General features: G+C 44.3%; 1 protein-coding gene across 2 annotated transcripts in view; it reads left to right on the top strand.

Annotated features, from left to right (window-relative positions):
• The window catches only part of ESR2 (estrogen receptor 2), a 143,105-nt gene that overhangs the window by 86,399 nt on the left and 39,325 nt on the right, over positions 1–17,381 (top strand). For both annotated transcript variants that reach the window (XR_004540192.1, XM_033953142.1), the window contains exon 4: positions 11,587–11,703. Coding sequence is in view for 1 of the 2 variants with exons in the window: in XM_033953142.1 (XP_033809033.1) it covers positions 11,587–11,703 (117 nt within the window). In the remaining variant the exon portion in view is untranslated. The remainder of the gene's footprint in view (positions 1–11,586; positions 11,704–17,381) is intronic.

Raw genomic sequence — 17,381 nt, 5'->3', positions numbered from 1 at the left:
TGTACAGTTCTGGAGGCTGCACTTTCAAAAAGATATAAAAAAGATGGAGTCGGTCCAGAGGAGGGTTACTAAAATGGTATTGGTCTTCATCATAAGGCGTATGGGGACAGACTTAAAGATCTCAATCTGTATACTTTGGAGGACAGGCGGGAGACGGGCGGTATGATAGAGACGTTTAAATAGCTACATAATGTAAATGCTCATGAGTCGAGTCTCTTTCATTTGAAAGGAAGCTCTGTGTGGTGTAGCCTATCAGCAAAGTGCTCCATGACCGGGGGGGGGGGGGGGTCTGAGCTGTCAAACCTTACTTTCCTGTCAGTGCCTGATCCAATCAGCACTAGTGAAGATTTAAAAAGGTATGGGGGGAAGAGGTCGCAAGCCGGAAGGGGGTAGGGGTAGAGAGGTGCTGGAACCCCCACCAAGATAGTAAATTCTTTTAAAACAGAAACACAATAAAAGTCCATAAGTCAGTAAGGCTGAAAAACAGAGCCACGTGCAAGAAACATCAACATTCAGTTTTAGGGTTGGTCCGATCTGATGCACATGCCATTGGAATATTGCACCTTGATGCCCTGATTTTGACGTTAATAAAAACTCAAGAGTGCCCTGAAATTTTTTTTAATTTTGTTTCTATTTTCATATCATCCTAAAAAGTATTCCATCTCAAGTATTCTCTCCCCCCCCTCCTTTTTACTAAGCCTGGAGTGATAAATGCTCTGACATTCATAGGAATTCTATGAGTGTTGGAGCATTTATCGCTCTGGGCGGGGGGGGGGGGGTTGTCATTTATGCACAGTTTTTCAAAATACCACACACCAATCAAACCGCACTTGCTGTCTATGAATGGTGTATGAATTGTGTAAAAAATACTGTGCACTATTGATGATACAACAATAACAAAAAAATATATTTCAGGCTTTTTTTTATTTTCTCATTTTGAAAATGACATGAAACAACACAGAACTGAAATAGAAAATGTCAATGACGTATTCTTTTTTTTAATTTAAATATTTATTGATTTTCAAACTTTGATAGTGCAGTACAATTGGTAAATCATAAGTACTGTATAAAATGCACTAATAACTATACAATTATTACATTAAACAATCATTTATTCCCATCCCCATCTTAATTATTAATACAATAATACTTATGATATGATTTCAATATTATAATTTAATAATTTAACTCGACGTACATTTCCCTTCCCCCACCCACCCTCCCTGGATGTATAAAGAAATCTAATGAAAAGGGAAGAAACATGACCCTTACTGTAATGCAACAAAAGTAGTCAATGGACTCCATACATCAATGACGTATTCTAACAACTGCACAGCTCCAAAAAATAAGAAAGACACAGGAAAGCGTGAAAAGGGGCTACGTCAGTTTCTTAGGATAACCCTGTGAAGGCTATGGAAATGTGGAAGTTGGGCTTTTAGTGAATCACGCCTAGCGGCGCCTAAGTCAATCTCCACCCCTGAACACACCTACTTTGGTATTAGATGCCTATCTTTTGTAGAATCAAGCCTAAGAACATCAGAAATTCCATACTGGGACAGACTGAAGGTCCATCAAGCACAGTGTTCTGTTTCCAACAGTGGCCAACCCAGGTCCCAAGTAGAGAGTTGCGTGGGGACAGAAATCCCACCCGTCCCCGTTAGAATCTCCTCCATTCCCCCCCGTCCCCACAAAGAATTCTCCCCGTCCCCATGAGAAATTTCCATTGTCCCCGCCCGTCCCCCATAAAAGTTACCTGTCCCTTTAGTACTTATTTGTATTTGGGACAGTGGAGAGTTCAGTGACTTTCCCAGAATCACAAGGAGATGCAGTGGGAATCAAACCTTGTTCCCTTGGATCTCAGGCATCTGCACTATTAGGCTACTCTTTAACCTGTCTGACACTATTTGGCCATATTGTTTAAGCTCTTAAAAAAATTGACTTAAGAAGGCTGAATCTGTCTATCATACCATCACTCCCTCTACTCCATCATTCATTCATCTATTTCTCTCCATCAGTATGCAGTGTGCTGCTAATGTCTTATCAAGGGCTTCTGGTCAGCTTTTCTTCGCTATCACTCTTTGCTGTCATAAAAAAAAAAAAAAAGAAGTTAAACAAGAGACTCTAACAGGGAATTCCTTTCCTGCAGTCTGTCTCTCTTTACACCATCATCATGCATGCCATTCTCAGCTGTCCATCGACCCTTCTTCCATCCAGTTCTCCTCTTCCCCTTGCCTTAGCCCTCTGAAATAATTTCTACACTGTGAAGACATAGTTTTGTTTGCAAAATGTGCATGTGAGTGCCTCACAACCGCACAAAGGATAACTCTGAGAAATGCAAGAAGCTCAAAGTGTGTTGGACATAGTATTTGCCCCCCTCCCCCCCAATTATACACATAAGGCGAATAAAGATCTTTGCAATCTGACTGCACCAGCCTCGCAGGTTAACTCGATACCTTATTGCACGAAAGGGAAATCTGTAAACGCTGAAAATGAAGGCATTCTAAGAATAACAGAATTTCCTCTCCCGGCCCACCTCATGCACTCCCTGTACACTGGAGAGCCCCGATTCAACTTTCCCAGCCTTCCTCCAAAAGGGGAGGAGGCAGAGGTAGGGGAGGTGGATCCCTGTCGCGTGTCTTTGTTTCCAATTAGCCACAGCTGGGTTGAGGGCGGACCTTATGTAAATGCATGGGTGGGGAGGGTGGACTTCATACAGGCTGACTTCCTGTTCTATATTCCACTGCCCGACCAATCAGCAGCAATGCAGTGAGCTCAGCACGTAGGCACACTGAGCGCTTACTTGCTGAGCTCACTGCTCAGAATGGCTATTCCTGCCGCGGCGCCGGACTGGTATCATCTTGAAAATTAGGTAAACCTCAGAATGGGAGATCCCAGTTCCATCCCCGTGGGACTCCCGTTGGCCTAGGAGAGGTTCCCGCGGGAGTCCTGTGGGCCTGGGAGGCGTCCCTGTGGGAGTCCCGTTGACCTTAAGGGGATCCCCGTGATCCCTGTTCCCGTGCAGACCTCTAGTCCCAAGTACCTAGCTAGATCCCAAGTAGTACAACAGATTTTATGCTGTTTATCCTAGGAATAAGCAGTGGATTTCCCCAAGCCATCTCAATAATGGACTATGGACTTTTTTTATACGAAATTATTTAAACCTTTGTTAAACACTGCTAAGCTAACTGATTTCATCACATTCTCCAGCATTGAATTTCAGAGTTTAATTACATGTTGTGTGAAGAAATATTTTCTCTGGTTTGTTTTAAATCTACTACTTAGTAGCTTCATGACATGTCCCCTAGTCCTAGTATTTTTGGAAAGAGTGAACAAGGGATTCACATCCACCCTTTCCACTCCACCTCTATAGACCTCTATCATATCATCCCTGAGCCGTCTCTTCTCCAAGTTAAAGATCCCTAGCTGCTTTAGCCTTTCCTCAAAGGGAAGTCATCCCATCCCTTTTATCATTTTTGTCGCCCTTCTCTGTAACTTGTTTTTAGAGATATGTTTTTAATGCCCTCATGATGAATATCCCTTGGCCTTCAAAATCTAGTGAATGATAAGTACAGTGACCTTTACTGCCAAAGACATTTCATACCCGCAAAAGATTATTCATGTTGTTAGTTTCTTTCTTCTTTATTTAAACTAAAAGCGTTTTCTAAGATGTCTTTTGCCATAGCATTAAATCTGAAAGTTAAAAAAAAAAAAATCAAGTGGTAGTTGTAGAATACATAGCAATCAACACCTTTCAAAGGTCAATATGGATGAAATTATAGATTTGTAAATGACCACTACTACTTGCAGTGTTGTAGGATTGCGATGAACTTCTGAAGCAGCATTTGTAGACCTTCACTTAGAAGAAAATCAAATTTAACAGAGTGATAGTGCAACAATAGCACTGAAAGCAATAGAGTCGGTCTAGTGGAAAGCTACTAAAATGGTATTTGGTCTTCGTGATAAGGCGTATAGGGACAGACTTAGACCTCAATCTGTATACTTTAGAGCAAAGGCGGGAGAGGGGAGATATGATAGAGAGGGCATAGGATGAAGTTAAGAGGTGATGGGCTCAGGAGTAATCTAAGGAAATACTTGTGGTAAATGCGTGAAACAGTCTTCCAGAAGAAGTGGTGAATACAGAGACTGTGTCTGAATTCAAGAAAGCCTGAGATAGGCATGTGGGATCTCTTAGAGCAGAGGTGTCAAATTCAATCACATTAAGGGGCCGAAATCTAAAACGCAGGCTAAGTCGTGGACCAGATCCCGCCCAATCTCCGCCCCAGATTCTGCCCCTATAATAGTACTAATTGTAACATTCATTTTTCATATACACACACAATATAATCTTCTTAACAACGCATAATGGTTAACTCACAAAATTAAACTGCAAAAAGCACACTGTATGCTTCTCAACATTCATTCCCACCAGAACACAGATAACCCCTATGCAAATATGGGACCTAAAACTAAAAGTACTAATATATACAAATGAAACCTTAAGATTCAAGACTCTGCATGCAGTACAACCCCAGGAAAAAAGAAACAAATGCATTTTTTCCTGAACACTGCAAAATACAGACAACAGATATAAATTCTCAAAATTGACACAATTCAATCACTAAATTCAAAATAAAATCATTCCCCCTACCTTTGTTGTCTCCCTCTCTCCTGTGCCTCAACTAGGTGTTTCTGGCGGGTGTCTTACATATTCTGCCAGGCTGCCTCATGGCCGTTTTATGCGGCCCATGGTGCGATGCCCCCGGTGTTATCTTCTGGCCGGCTCCCTCCTCCTCAATGCTGCAGTGTGCATTAAGCTGCGAGCAGCAGCTCCTTGCGCATCCTGCACCTGAACCGGAAGCCTCTCTGTCGTCACAAGTAACGTCAGAGGGAATGCTTCCAGATGAGGCTTGGGACATGCGAGGAGCTCTGCCGCTGCCTCCCGTGGCTTTGTGCACTCTGCGGCAATGAGGAGGAAGGGGCCGGCCAGAAGATAACACCGAGGGCATTGCACCCTGGCCTGCATAAAATGGCCAGGCGGGCCAGATTCACCCAGCGGGCCTTGAGTTTGACACCTATGACTTAGAGAGAGGAATAGATAATGGTTACTGCGGATGGGCAGACTGGATAGGCCATTTGTCTTATCTGCCATCATGTTTCTGTGTAGAAGACCGTCTGGAGACCAAGGTTGCAAGAGAGCATCCAGACCCTCCGACCCAGCTCTCTTCCTCTGCTGAAACTGTGGGACTTTGATGTTTCTAATGTAGGTTATAATGAGAATGATGATAATAAAGTATTCTTCGCTATATCAATATCTGCAGACCCAGTCAAAAGACATCAGTAATATTTCAGCCTGCTCTGAGCAATTCACTTTCTGCGAGTGCAGTTGTTAAACACTTTTTTAGCTGTGCTGGTTTAATAACGACTCACAAACACACTTGCATGAGTGATAGTCATTTTCAGAATTTACCATATACGAATATAAACCATGATAACCTTTATTATCCCAAAAAGGAGGTAAAAAGTTTGACTTGACTATAAACCCGGGGGGGGGGGGGGGTTATAGTCATGTGCCTTGTCTTGCACCCAGCCTTCCTTTCCTTTCTTTCCCTTCGTACCTAACCCCCGATGCCCACTACAAGCCTGCCTGAAGCCCTGGAGGTCCAGGGGTGAGCCATTACAGGAGTGATCCTTCTCACGTCCTGTCCTAGCTGACTAAACCACCTTGCCTCTTTGATCCCTGTAGACCTTACCATTAAATCCTCGTGGTCTGTCGGTGAAGCAAGGCAGGAACAATCTTCCACAAATACTAATCACCCCACTTCAGAGTGTCAGATATAAGAAAGGAGGGTAAAAGGTCTCAGAAACCCGTTTGAATCAACACATAAATGTACTATCAAGACTAAATGGGTTAGAGTCTCAATCATTAACCCTTATCACCACCTCCTCCTTAATGTTTTGCTTAAATCTTACTGTTGCTAATTTATTATATAATCAACTTTTAATAAGATATTATAACAGTTCTTGGTCCTGGTCCAGTTGATGTTGAAGGTTTATGGTCAGACCACTACACATACACCTTCAACATCAACTGGACCAAGAACGATACCATACCTAAACCTAAAAAAATAACTTACACCTCACGGAAACACATTGACCCCTCCAAATTCTGGACAAAAATAGATGAAACAATCCAGGACTGTTTACCCCATCTCACAGTGGAACAATCTGACTACCAACATCCTTGATGAACTAGCCCCACTACAAACCAAAACTAGAATCAGCAGAAGATCAGATCAATGGTTTGACAATGAACTACTTCTATTTAAAAGACAATGCAGACGACTAGAACGAAAGTGGAGAAAAACTAATCTAGATCACACGAAAACCGCCTGGAAAAAAACTAACAAACAATACAAAATATTACTAAAGGACAAGAGAAAAACACATTACACTAATCTAATAGGCACAGAAACCCAAGATACCAAAAAACTATTCCAAATATTAAAAGACCTAACAGACACCAAACCCTACACGACCACTAACAATACCCCACCCCCCTCAGCCACCCTCTTAGCAGAACACTTCAAGAACAAAATTACAAATGCCAATGCCACCCTCAATTATACCCCATCCCACCTAAACAAACTCACAATTCCTCCCACAGACAAAGAATCAACTGCAGCTGACAGAACGTGGTCTCAATTCCCTAACATACAATGGTCTGAATTCAATAAACTCTACAAAAAGTACAGCCACGCATCCTGTGACCTTAACCACTGCCCATCATATCTCCTTACAACCTCCAGCACAAAATTCCGTACTCTACTTCTGCAATGGATACAAACCATGCTCACTGACGGCCTTTTCCCAACTGACCTCAGCGAAATCATCCAAGTTTCCAAGTTTATTATAAGATTTGATTAATCACCTATTCCAGGTTCTAGGCGATGTACAGCTAAAATTACAAAGTTAGGGTAAACATACATAATTAGAACAACTTAATATTAAGCATATTAAAATAGCATAAAAATACATAACATGACTAAACGTATACAACAGGACAATGAACATACATGATCACAAAAAGGTAAAGTTATGGGAAGAAATACAATTCATCATCACCCCAATCCAAAAAGATCCAAAAGGACCAACAGACCAACCATCCAACTACAGACCCATTGCCTCAATACCTCAATATGTCAAACTGACAGAAGGACTAGTAGCCAAACACCTCACCAACTATCTAGATGACCATAATATACTTCACCCCACGCAATCTGGCTTCAGATCCAACTTCAGCACAGAGACATTACTAGGCTCCCTCATTGACACAGCCAGACAACACCTCAGCACAGGAAAAAAAATGCTTGTCATACAACTAGACCTTATCGCAGCATTTGACCTGGTAGACCATAACATCCTACTGCAAATTTTGGATGCAATAGACATCTCAGATAAAATATACTCTTGGTTTGAAGGCTTTCTAAAATCCAGAACATATAGAGTTAAATCGGATAAAGTAAAATCTGAACCTTGGTCCAACCCCTGCGGCGTACCACAAGGATCCCCACTATCCCCTACTCTCTTCAACCTATACACTGCATCTCTCGGAACATACCTGGATAATCTAGGCATCACCACCTACAGTTATGTAGATGACATTACCATTCTCATACCTTTTGATCAACCAAAGACCGCCATGACAAACACACTACACCAAACACTAGAAACAGTAGCAACCTGGATGAAAGATCACAAATTGAAACTCAACACAGACAAAACTAAATTCATCCTCCTCGAAAATGACAAAGTCCTAACCATAACCAATATAGAAATTAACACAATCGACTATCCCATTCAAACTACCATAAAACTACTAGGAATGACTATAGACCGATGTTGCACCATGCAACCGCAAATAAATAAAACAATACAGAAATCCTTCACAGTTATGAGAAACCTAAGACAAGTCAGAAAATTCTTCAAAAAAACACAATTCAAGCTTGTAGTACAATCCCTAATCCTAAGTCTATTAGATTACTGCAACATCCTCTACCTCCCCAGCCCTGCTACAATGACTAAACAACTACAAACAATCCAAAATACAGCTCTGAGACTAGAGGTCTGCATGGGAACGGGGATCACGCTAATTCCCCCCTAACCCACGGGACTCCCACGGGGACCCCCCTCTAACCAACGGAACTCCCACGGGGATGGAAGGCTGTGGAAGCAGGGTTCGTCCATGTAATATAATGGACACGTCAGCCTTAGTAAAGAGGGGTTTATAAGTTAATTACCTGAACAGAAAACAAAAAAAGGGTTCCACCAAAGAGATTCCACTAGGAAAACAGCAGCACAAACACAAAAGAAACTGGAATTGATGATCCTGTCAGAAGTAATTGCTGCTTTTTATGGGGACGGGCGGGGATGGAGATAATTCCTTGCGGGGATGGGTGGGGACGGAGAGGGGATGGGTGGGATTTCTGTCCCCCCGCAACTCTCTATCCGAGACTCATCTACTCATTGAGAAAACACGACCATATTACAGAAGCATACATCAACTCAAATTGGCTACCAATCCAAGAAAGAATACTATTTAAATTCTACTGTATGTTATTTAAAACCTTAAACGGAGACAGCCCAACCTACCTGAACAACCGCCTCATCCAAACCACCTCAATCAGACATAGAAAAACACCCCCCCATTCACACACCCCTCAATCAAAAAAGTAAAACAGAAAAAACTATACGACGGCCTGCTGGCCACTCAAGCAGCTATACTAGATAACCAAATCTCCAATCTACTGATAACGACACCAGACTACAAGACGTTCAGAAAAGAAATAAAAACTATACTCTTCAAGAAATTCCTGAAACAGCCCTAACTTCAAACTTACCGTCCTCCCTCCCCCCCCTCTTCCCGCCACACAGAAACTACATAACCTACTCTTACCTCTCTAGAAAGGACAAATGTTCTTCCATTGTAACCCAGCCTTTTTCATCTCTTTTGTAATCCGCCTTGATCCGCAAGGTAATGGCGGACTAGAAATCTCTAGTGTAATGTAATGTATGTATCACTTATCTTTAGTGTGCAGAGTCGCTAGCCTGCCCCCATGGGACCTGTGTCACTTCACAAAGGCTTTGTCAAGGTTTCTAAAGGAGCTCTGCATGACATAAGAAAAACATGTTTAAATCCATTACAGCCTACACTATAAACACCCTAAGACTGTTGAAATTTCATATAATTATTTCTATTTCATTTTTATTATTGTTTTCTTTTTAATTAGTTAAATAAATAATATTCATCCTGTGCTACAAACACGTATTTAAAAATCTCAATTTGAATTCCATTCTTACTAGATTCCTATTAAATTCATTATCATTATGGTTTCTGTACTGGAAGATCTTGCCAAACGAACCTGCTGCACTTCTTCGAGGGGATAAGCGAACATTTGGACAAAGGTGACCCCATAGACATAGTATACCTGGACTTCCAGAAAGCCTTTGACAAAGTACCTCACGAGCGCCTACTAAGGAAACTGTGGAACCACGGGGTGGAAGGGGACATACACAGATGGATCAGAAACTGGCTGGCGAACAGGAAACAGAGGGTAGGAATAAAGGGAAACTATTCTGACTGGAAAGGGGTCACGAGTGGGGTCCCACAAGGGTCAGTGCTGGGACCACTGCTATTCAATATATTTATTAATGACCTGGAAACAGGGACCAAGTGTGAAGTTATAAAGTTTGCGGATGACACAAAACTCTCGGGTAAGGTTAGATCTGTAGAGGAATGTAAAGAACTTCAAAGGGACCTGAACAAACTGACTGAGTGGGCAAATAAATGGCAGATGAGCTTCAATGTAGAGAAATGTAAAGTTATGCACATAGGGAAAGGGAACCCGATGTACAACTACACGATGGGGGGGATGGTACTGGGGGAAGGCAACCTAGAAAAGGACTTGGGGGTTTTGGTGGATAGAACAATGAAACCAGCGGCACAGTGCGCAGCGGCCTCAAAAAAGGCGAACAGAATGTTGGGCATCATCAAAAAAGGTATCGCTACCAGAACCAAGGAAGTTATCCTCCCGCTGTATAGGGCGATGGTGCGACCGCATCTGGAGTACTGCGTTCAGTACTGGTCGCCGTACCTTAAGAAGGATATGGCAATTTTCGAGAGGGTCCAGAGGAGAGCGACAAAAATGATAAAGGGCATGGAAACCTATCATATGCTGAGAGGATGGAGAAGCTGGGGCTCTTTTCCCTGGAAAAGCGGAGACTTAGAGGGGATATGATAGAAACTTATAAGATCATGAAGGGTATATTGAAGGTAGAGAGGGCCAGATTCTTCAGACTGGCAGGGGCAACAAAAACTAGAGGGCACTCAAAAAAATTGAAGGGAGATAGGTTCAAACAAATGCTAGGAAGTTCTTCTTCACACAGAGGGTGGTGGACACCTGGAATGCGCTTCCAGAGGAGGTGGTAGAGCAGAGTACGACTTTGGGGTTCAAAAGGGGATTGGACAAGTTCCTGAAGGAAAAGGGGATCCAGGGGTACAACTAGAGGGTTACTATTCAGTACAAAAGGCTGTAAAGTAATAGAGTAGTGGAGTAATAGATCACTACAGGTCATTGACCTGGGGGGGCCGCCGCGGGAGCGGACTGCTGGTCATGATGGACCTATGGTCTGACTCGGCAGAAGCAATGCTTATGTGCTTAATTAACTTTTACCATTTAAAGTACCAGACTACATGGCCAAATGCAATTAATACTTTAAAATTTATCCATTAAAATTTCTAAATATCATAAAATGCACTATTCTTAATTCCACTCAAAAGTAATTCCCAACAAACCTTTTTCTTATTATGAGTCAACTCACATTCTCAACGTTTTTATCTTTTAAGGATTAAATGCCAAAACGCCATCTACTTTGGCTTGTTTTAAAGCTGCCATTTTTGCACATGCGCAGTATACTCAATCTTATACAAGCACTGCATATTTTTAACATTACGCAAGTTTTTAGATCCAGCAACAGTAAGATTTAAGCAAAACATTAAGGAGGAGATGGTGATAAGGGTCAATGACTGAGACTCTAACCCATTTAGCCTTGATGGGCTGAATCAAGTGGGTTTCTGGGACCCTTTACCCTCCTTTTTTTTTATATCTGACACTCTGAAGTGGGGTGATTTGTATTTGTGGAAGGTTCCAATTAATCTCACTTCATCATCTTCATTATCCTGGCAGGAACAATCTTCCAGCGCTCCTGCCCCGTGAGAGCCACAATCAAGAATGCCTGCTGCAAGTTCCCACGGCCATAAAGGCCCTTTCTCTTGCCAGAGTACTTTCTGCTGATAATTCCACTGCATGTTCCAACCATTCTTGGTGAAGAAAAAGATCCTGAAACCTGACAGCAACTGTGCAGCCATGCAATTCATCCTAAAATGCACCAAGGTGTCACAAATCAATCATAGTTTTGCTTGGTTAATTATTCGAAGTCGTAGAATTACAGTACAAAACAGATTAAATATGAAAAGCTCTACAGTCGTAAGGCAATCCTTTACCATTTCTTCTTTATTTCCTGTTATAGGACACAATGACTATATATGTCCAGCTACCAACCAGTGCACAATAGACAAGAATAGGCGAAAGAGCTGCCAGGCATGCCGGCTGCGGAAATGCTTTGAAGTAGGAATGATGAAATGTGGTGAGCAGCCTTCTTGTTTTCCTGCCTATGTATTCATAATAAAATTTGTTTGAAACACAGCTAGAATTAAAGCAGGCAAAAGAGAGCTGTTAAATAACATTGAAATGATCATTTATACTCATTGCCCCGTAGTCGCCCCGGTACCGAAGGGCCTACGAGCCTTTCTAAAACTTGCCTTTCTGTTCGGTGTTAAAACTGTACTACTGCATTGACTTACCCAGAGACACCCACTTTGGCACAATGGAGGGCACTTCTTATACAATGCCTTTCGGAGAGTGCATAATTTGTACACTCCTACTACTTGGGGGCCCTTCTGGAACTCACTGACTCCGACTGCTCGGAGTAGATTATTGAGTCTATAATTCCTCTTATTAACTCTTATTTTTAAAAAGCCAGCTAGCAGTTATTGGTTCTTTTAGTGAGGGTGGAGGGGGGTAAAAAATTGAAAATGGAACCTCTGCAGGACTTTCCTTTCTGCTCTGTTGTTGATGTCTGTGTTCTGACGTTGTTTTACTGTTTAATAAAATATGCTTTAAACCCCCCCCCCAAAAAAAAAAAACATTGAAATGAGGATTAACAGGCCAAAAATCCGATTTTCACTTGAGCACAAGCAGGTTAAATTGGTAAGTGAAGAGTTGGCTATGAGTTTGGTGTATTCTTCTCCATTGCATCCTGAGTAACAAGAAGGTTTACACACTCTGCTGTATTTTGCTCAGTTGAGATTCTTCTAATTGGGGAAGCATTGCCTCAAGCTGCCTCAATACTGATCTCTTTTTTTTGAGAGTGACTTTTAACTGAAGAAATGTTCCCACTAAAGTTTAAGTTTAACCCGGTTCATTTCTATGCTGTGGCATTCGTAACGCACTTTGGCCCCGTTAGGGGTTTTTTTTTTTTGTCGCCGGCCACTGCGGTAAAAGCTCCGATGCTCATAGAATTCCTAAGAGAATCGGAGCTTTTACTGCAGCAGCTGGTGATAACAAAATCCTAACGCGGCTTGATAAAAGAGGGCCTTTGACGTGTTCAATCAGTAAGGGGGGGAAATTATCAACATGGGCTACCTTTAAGATGGGCTATTGTACCGCTAAGTCAAGTTATTTTAGCGTAGGTCACACTTTATGCAATGAGACTTTGTTACTAATAACTCAAGGTAAGGGTAAAATAATCTATTTTAGCAGTAGCCATATTAATAACTCCCCCTTTAATCTGTTTCTTGTTGAATATTCCCTTGGGATACCTCTGATCTTTTCTGAATGTCAGGGTTTCCCTTTGTAGTGGATATTAGGATTCCTCTTTTCTATATAGGATTCCCCTTAGCAGGGGCGTAGCAACGGATGGGTCTGGGCCCACCGAATTGAGGCTCAGGCCAACCCAGCCATGGTGCACACCTGATCCGGCATGGGTAAAACTCCGCGGTCCTTCATCTCTTTCTCTCCTTCCATTCAGCAGCTAGCTTCTTCAAAGGGGCCAGCGATACCAGCAGCCGTAGCCATCTCTAATTGCTGCCTGCAGCTGACCCAGAAGCCTTTTCTCTGCCGGGTGTCGGCATAGCCAGGGGTGCATCAGAGGCATGCCTAAAAGTTATGCGCATTGTTATAGCACACAGGCCATAAGCACGATTCTATAAAACGTACGCGCGCCTTGTAGAATTGCACAAAGTGCAGTTCTAGTCGGTGCTGATTTTTTAGGTGCTTTAGGGGTCCTTTTATTAAGGTGTGTTAAAGATTAAAGTGTGCTAAAGATTAGCGTGCACTAAATGCTAAGATATCCATTATATTCCTTTGGGCATCTTAGCATTTAGTGCACTCTAAATCAGTTTGACGAATCCATCGAGACTGTCACGAAGAAGTTGTCTGACCACGAAAAGTCCTTCCAATCTATCCTTCGGCCGAAGCCTAAGCCTCAGCAGTCTCGACCTTCTCGTCCGCCGTTGATTTATTAGAGGCGTTATCAGCCGAGGCAAACTCCACCTACGAGGCAACCGGCGAAGCGTCAGCCTCCCCAGAAGGGTCAGCCTAAGTCTCAGTTGCCTGCTGTCCCTAAGACCACTCAGCCTTTTTGACTGTCTCGTCGAGGGCATAACCAACCTCGTTCTGCCTCCCCCTGTTTTTCCCATCGGAGGGCGCCTCCATCATTTTTATCATCGCTGGGAGGCCATAACAACCGACCTCTGGGTCCTTACTATCATCAAGGAAGGATACTCTCTTCATTTCCATCGGGTCCCTCCGGACCACCCTCCAAGAGAGTATCTTTCCAACTTAACTCAGACCGCCCTTCTTGTTCAGGAAGCTCAGGCTTTGCTCCGGCTTCGTGCCGTGTAGCCGGTTCCAACTGAACCAGGGGTTTTACTCCCGGTACTTCCTTGTTCCGAAGAAGACGGGCGACCTGTGACCCATTTTGGACCTCAGGGTCCTCAACAAATTCCTAGTCAAAGAGAGGTTTCGCATGCTAACACTTGCTTCTCTCTACCCCCTCCTCGAGCAGAACGACTGGTTATGCTCTCTGGATCTCAAGGAGGCCTACACTCATATTCCCATTCATCCGGCCTCTCGCAAGTTCCTCAGATTTCGGGTGGGACATCTCCATCTGCAGTATCGAGTGCTTCCATTCGGCCTGTCTTCGTCCCCCAGAGTCTTCACCAAATGTCTGGTGGTGGTGGCTGTGGCCCTCCGGAACCAAGGTCTTCAGGTATTCCCCTACCTTGACGACTGGCTGATCAAGGCTCCCTCGGCCTCGGGGGTCCTCTCAGCGACCCTGTCAACGATTCTGTTCCTGCAGAGTTTGGGATTCGAGATCAACTTTCCCAAGTCTCATCTACAGCCGACCCAGTCTCTTCCCTTCATCGGGGCTGTCCTGGATACCGTACGTCTCAGAGCATTCCTTCCTTCTCAGCGCATGGATGCTCTTCTTCATCTCTGCCAGTCTGTGTCTTCTCGCCAGACCATCTCAGCAAGACACATGATGGTCCTCCTGGGCCACATGGCCTCTACAGTTCATGTGACGCCGTTTGCCAGGCTCCACCTCAGAATTCCTCAGTGGACCCTGGCATCTCAGTGGACTCAGGTGTCGGATCCGTTGACTCGACACATCACAGTCACTCCTGCTCTTCGGTAGTCTCTGCTCTGGTGGATGACCTCTTCAAATCTATCCAGAGGTTTGCTGTTTCATTCTCCTCCCCACCAGAAGGTTCTCATAACCGATTCCTCGACCTATGCCTGGGGAGCGCATCTGGATGGGCTTCGCACTCAGGGATTCTGGACCTGTGCGGACCGACTCCATCAAATCAATCTTCTGGAGCTCAGAGCCATCTTCAATGCTCTTCAAGCTTTTCAACATCTGCTTCACGACATGGTGGTCCTCATTCGCACCGACAATCAGGTCGCCATGTATTATGTCAACAAGCAAGGGGGCACGGGCTCGGCCTCCTTCTGCCAGGAAGCTCTCAGAGTCTGGGATTGGGCGGTTCGCCACAACACCTTCCTCAAAGCTGTCTACATTCAGGGGAGGGACAATGTCTTGGCGGACAAACTGAGTCGTCTTCTCCAGCCTCACGAATGGACACTCCACTCCAAGCCCCTTCATCAGATCTTTGCTCAGTGGGGAATGCCTCAGATAGTCCTCTTTGCGGCTCCCCACAATTTCAAGCTGCCTCAGTTTTGCTCCAGGATCTACGCTCCTCATCGCCTCGAGGCAGATGCTTTTCTGCTGGATTGGGGGAATCGCTTTCTGTATGCGTTTCCGCCATTCCCTCTCATTCAAAAGACTCTAGTCAAACTGAAGTCCGAACATGCCACCATGATTCTGATAGCTCCTCGGTGGCCCAGGCAACCTTGGTTCTCCCTTCTACTTCAACTCAGCAGCAGGGAACCGTACCTACTTCCAGTGTTTCCTTCACTGCTTACTCAGCATCAGGGGGTCTCTGCTTCATCCCAACCTGCAGTCTCTCCACCTGACAGCTTGGTTCCTCTCAACGTAACTCCGCACCAGTTTTCCCAGGCGGTGAGGGATGTCTTGGAGGCTTCCAGGAAGCCTGCTACTCGTCAATGCTATTCCCAAAAATGGACTAGATTTTCTTCATGGTGTATTTCCAATTCTAAGGAGCCTCAGCGAGCCTCCCTATCCTCTGTTTTGGACTATCTTTTACATCTGTCTCAGTCTGGTTTCAAGTCGACATCTATACGAGTCCACCTGAGTGCTATTGCGGCTTTCCATCAGCCTCTACAAGGGAAACCTCTCTCTTCTCATCCTGTGGTTTCCAGATTTATGAAAGGACTTTTTCATGTCAATCCTCCTCTCAAACCGCCTCCAGTGGTTTGGGATCTAAATGTTGTCCTTTCTCAGCTTATGAAACCTCCTTTTGAGCCTCTGAGCAAGGCTCCACTAAAGTTTCTCACTTGGAAAGTGGTTTTTCTGGTGGCCCTCACATCTGCTCGCAGGGTCAGTGAGCTTCAGGCCTTGGTGGCGGACCCACCTTTCACAGTATTCCATCATGACAAGGTGGTCCTCCGCACTCACCCGAAATTCCTGCCTAAAGTGGTCTCTGAATTTCACCTCAACCAATCCATTGTGCTTCCAGTGTTCTTTCCAAAGCCTCATTCTCATCCTGGAGAATCAGCTCTTCACACTCTGGACTGTAAACGTGCTTTGGCTTTCTACTTGGATCGCACCAAACCACACAGAACTGCTCCTCAACTTTTCGTCTCCTTTGATCCAAACAAGTTGGGACGACCTGTATCGAAGCGCACCATCTCCAACTGGATGGCGGCTTGTATCTCTTTCTGCTATGCCCAGGCTGGATTACCCCTTCCCTGTAAGGTCACAGCACATAGGGTCAGAGCAATGGCAGCCTCTGTAGCCTTCCTCAGATTGACACCGATTGAGGAGATTTGTAGGGCTGCCACTTGGTCCTCGGTTCACCTCTCATTATTGTCTGGATACTTTCTCCAGACGGGATGGGCAGTTTGGCCAAACTGTGTTACAAAATTTGTTCTCCTAAGTTGCCAACTCTCCCTCCATCCCATTGAGGTTAGCTTGGAGGTCACCCACTAGTGAGAATACCTGCCTGCTTGTCCTGGGATAAAGCAATGTTACTTACCGTAACAGTTGTTATCCAGGGACAGCAGGCAGCTATTCTCACGTCCCACCCACCTCCCCTGGGTTGGCTTCTCTGCTAGCTACCTGAACTGAGGAGACACGCCCGGACCATCGGGCGGGAAGGCACTGGCGCATGCGCGGTGCGGGCATCTCGAAACTTCTGAGTTTCTTCAAGCAAGACATGCTTGCAAGATGTCCGTATCGGGGCTCTGTCGGATGACATCACCCACTAGTGAGAATAGCTGCCTGCTGTCCCTGGATAACAACTGTTACGGTAAGTAACATTGCTTTTTCCCTTCACCATTCTTGGCCACTTGTCCACTACAAAATAAGGTGTTGGGTGTTGACTTTCCAGGAAATCAACTGTGATATACCTTGGTATTTGTCAAGGGTGTTGACTGTTTATTGTCCTCGATTCCCTTTGAGATCAGGGTTAGGGACAAATTTTTCCCTGTCCCACGGGAACTAATTTTCCCATCCCATTCCCGCGAGTTCTTTTCCTGTCCCTGCCCCATTCCTGCAAGCTCATTCCTGTGCAGATAAGCGTCAAACACTTTAAAATCATAAGAGTTCAAGGCTTGTGTGGT

The sequence above is a fragment of the Geotrypetes seraphini genome, chromosome 7 (genome assembly GCF_902459505.1).
Source record: "Geotrypetes seraphini chromosome 7, aGeoSer1.1, whole genome shotgun sequence".
Lineage (NCBI taxonomy): Eukaryota > Metazoa > Chordata > Amphibia > Gymnophiona > Dermophiidae > Geotrypetes > Geotrypetes seraphini.
This window is presented reverse-complemented; position numbering and strand designations above follow the sequence as displayed.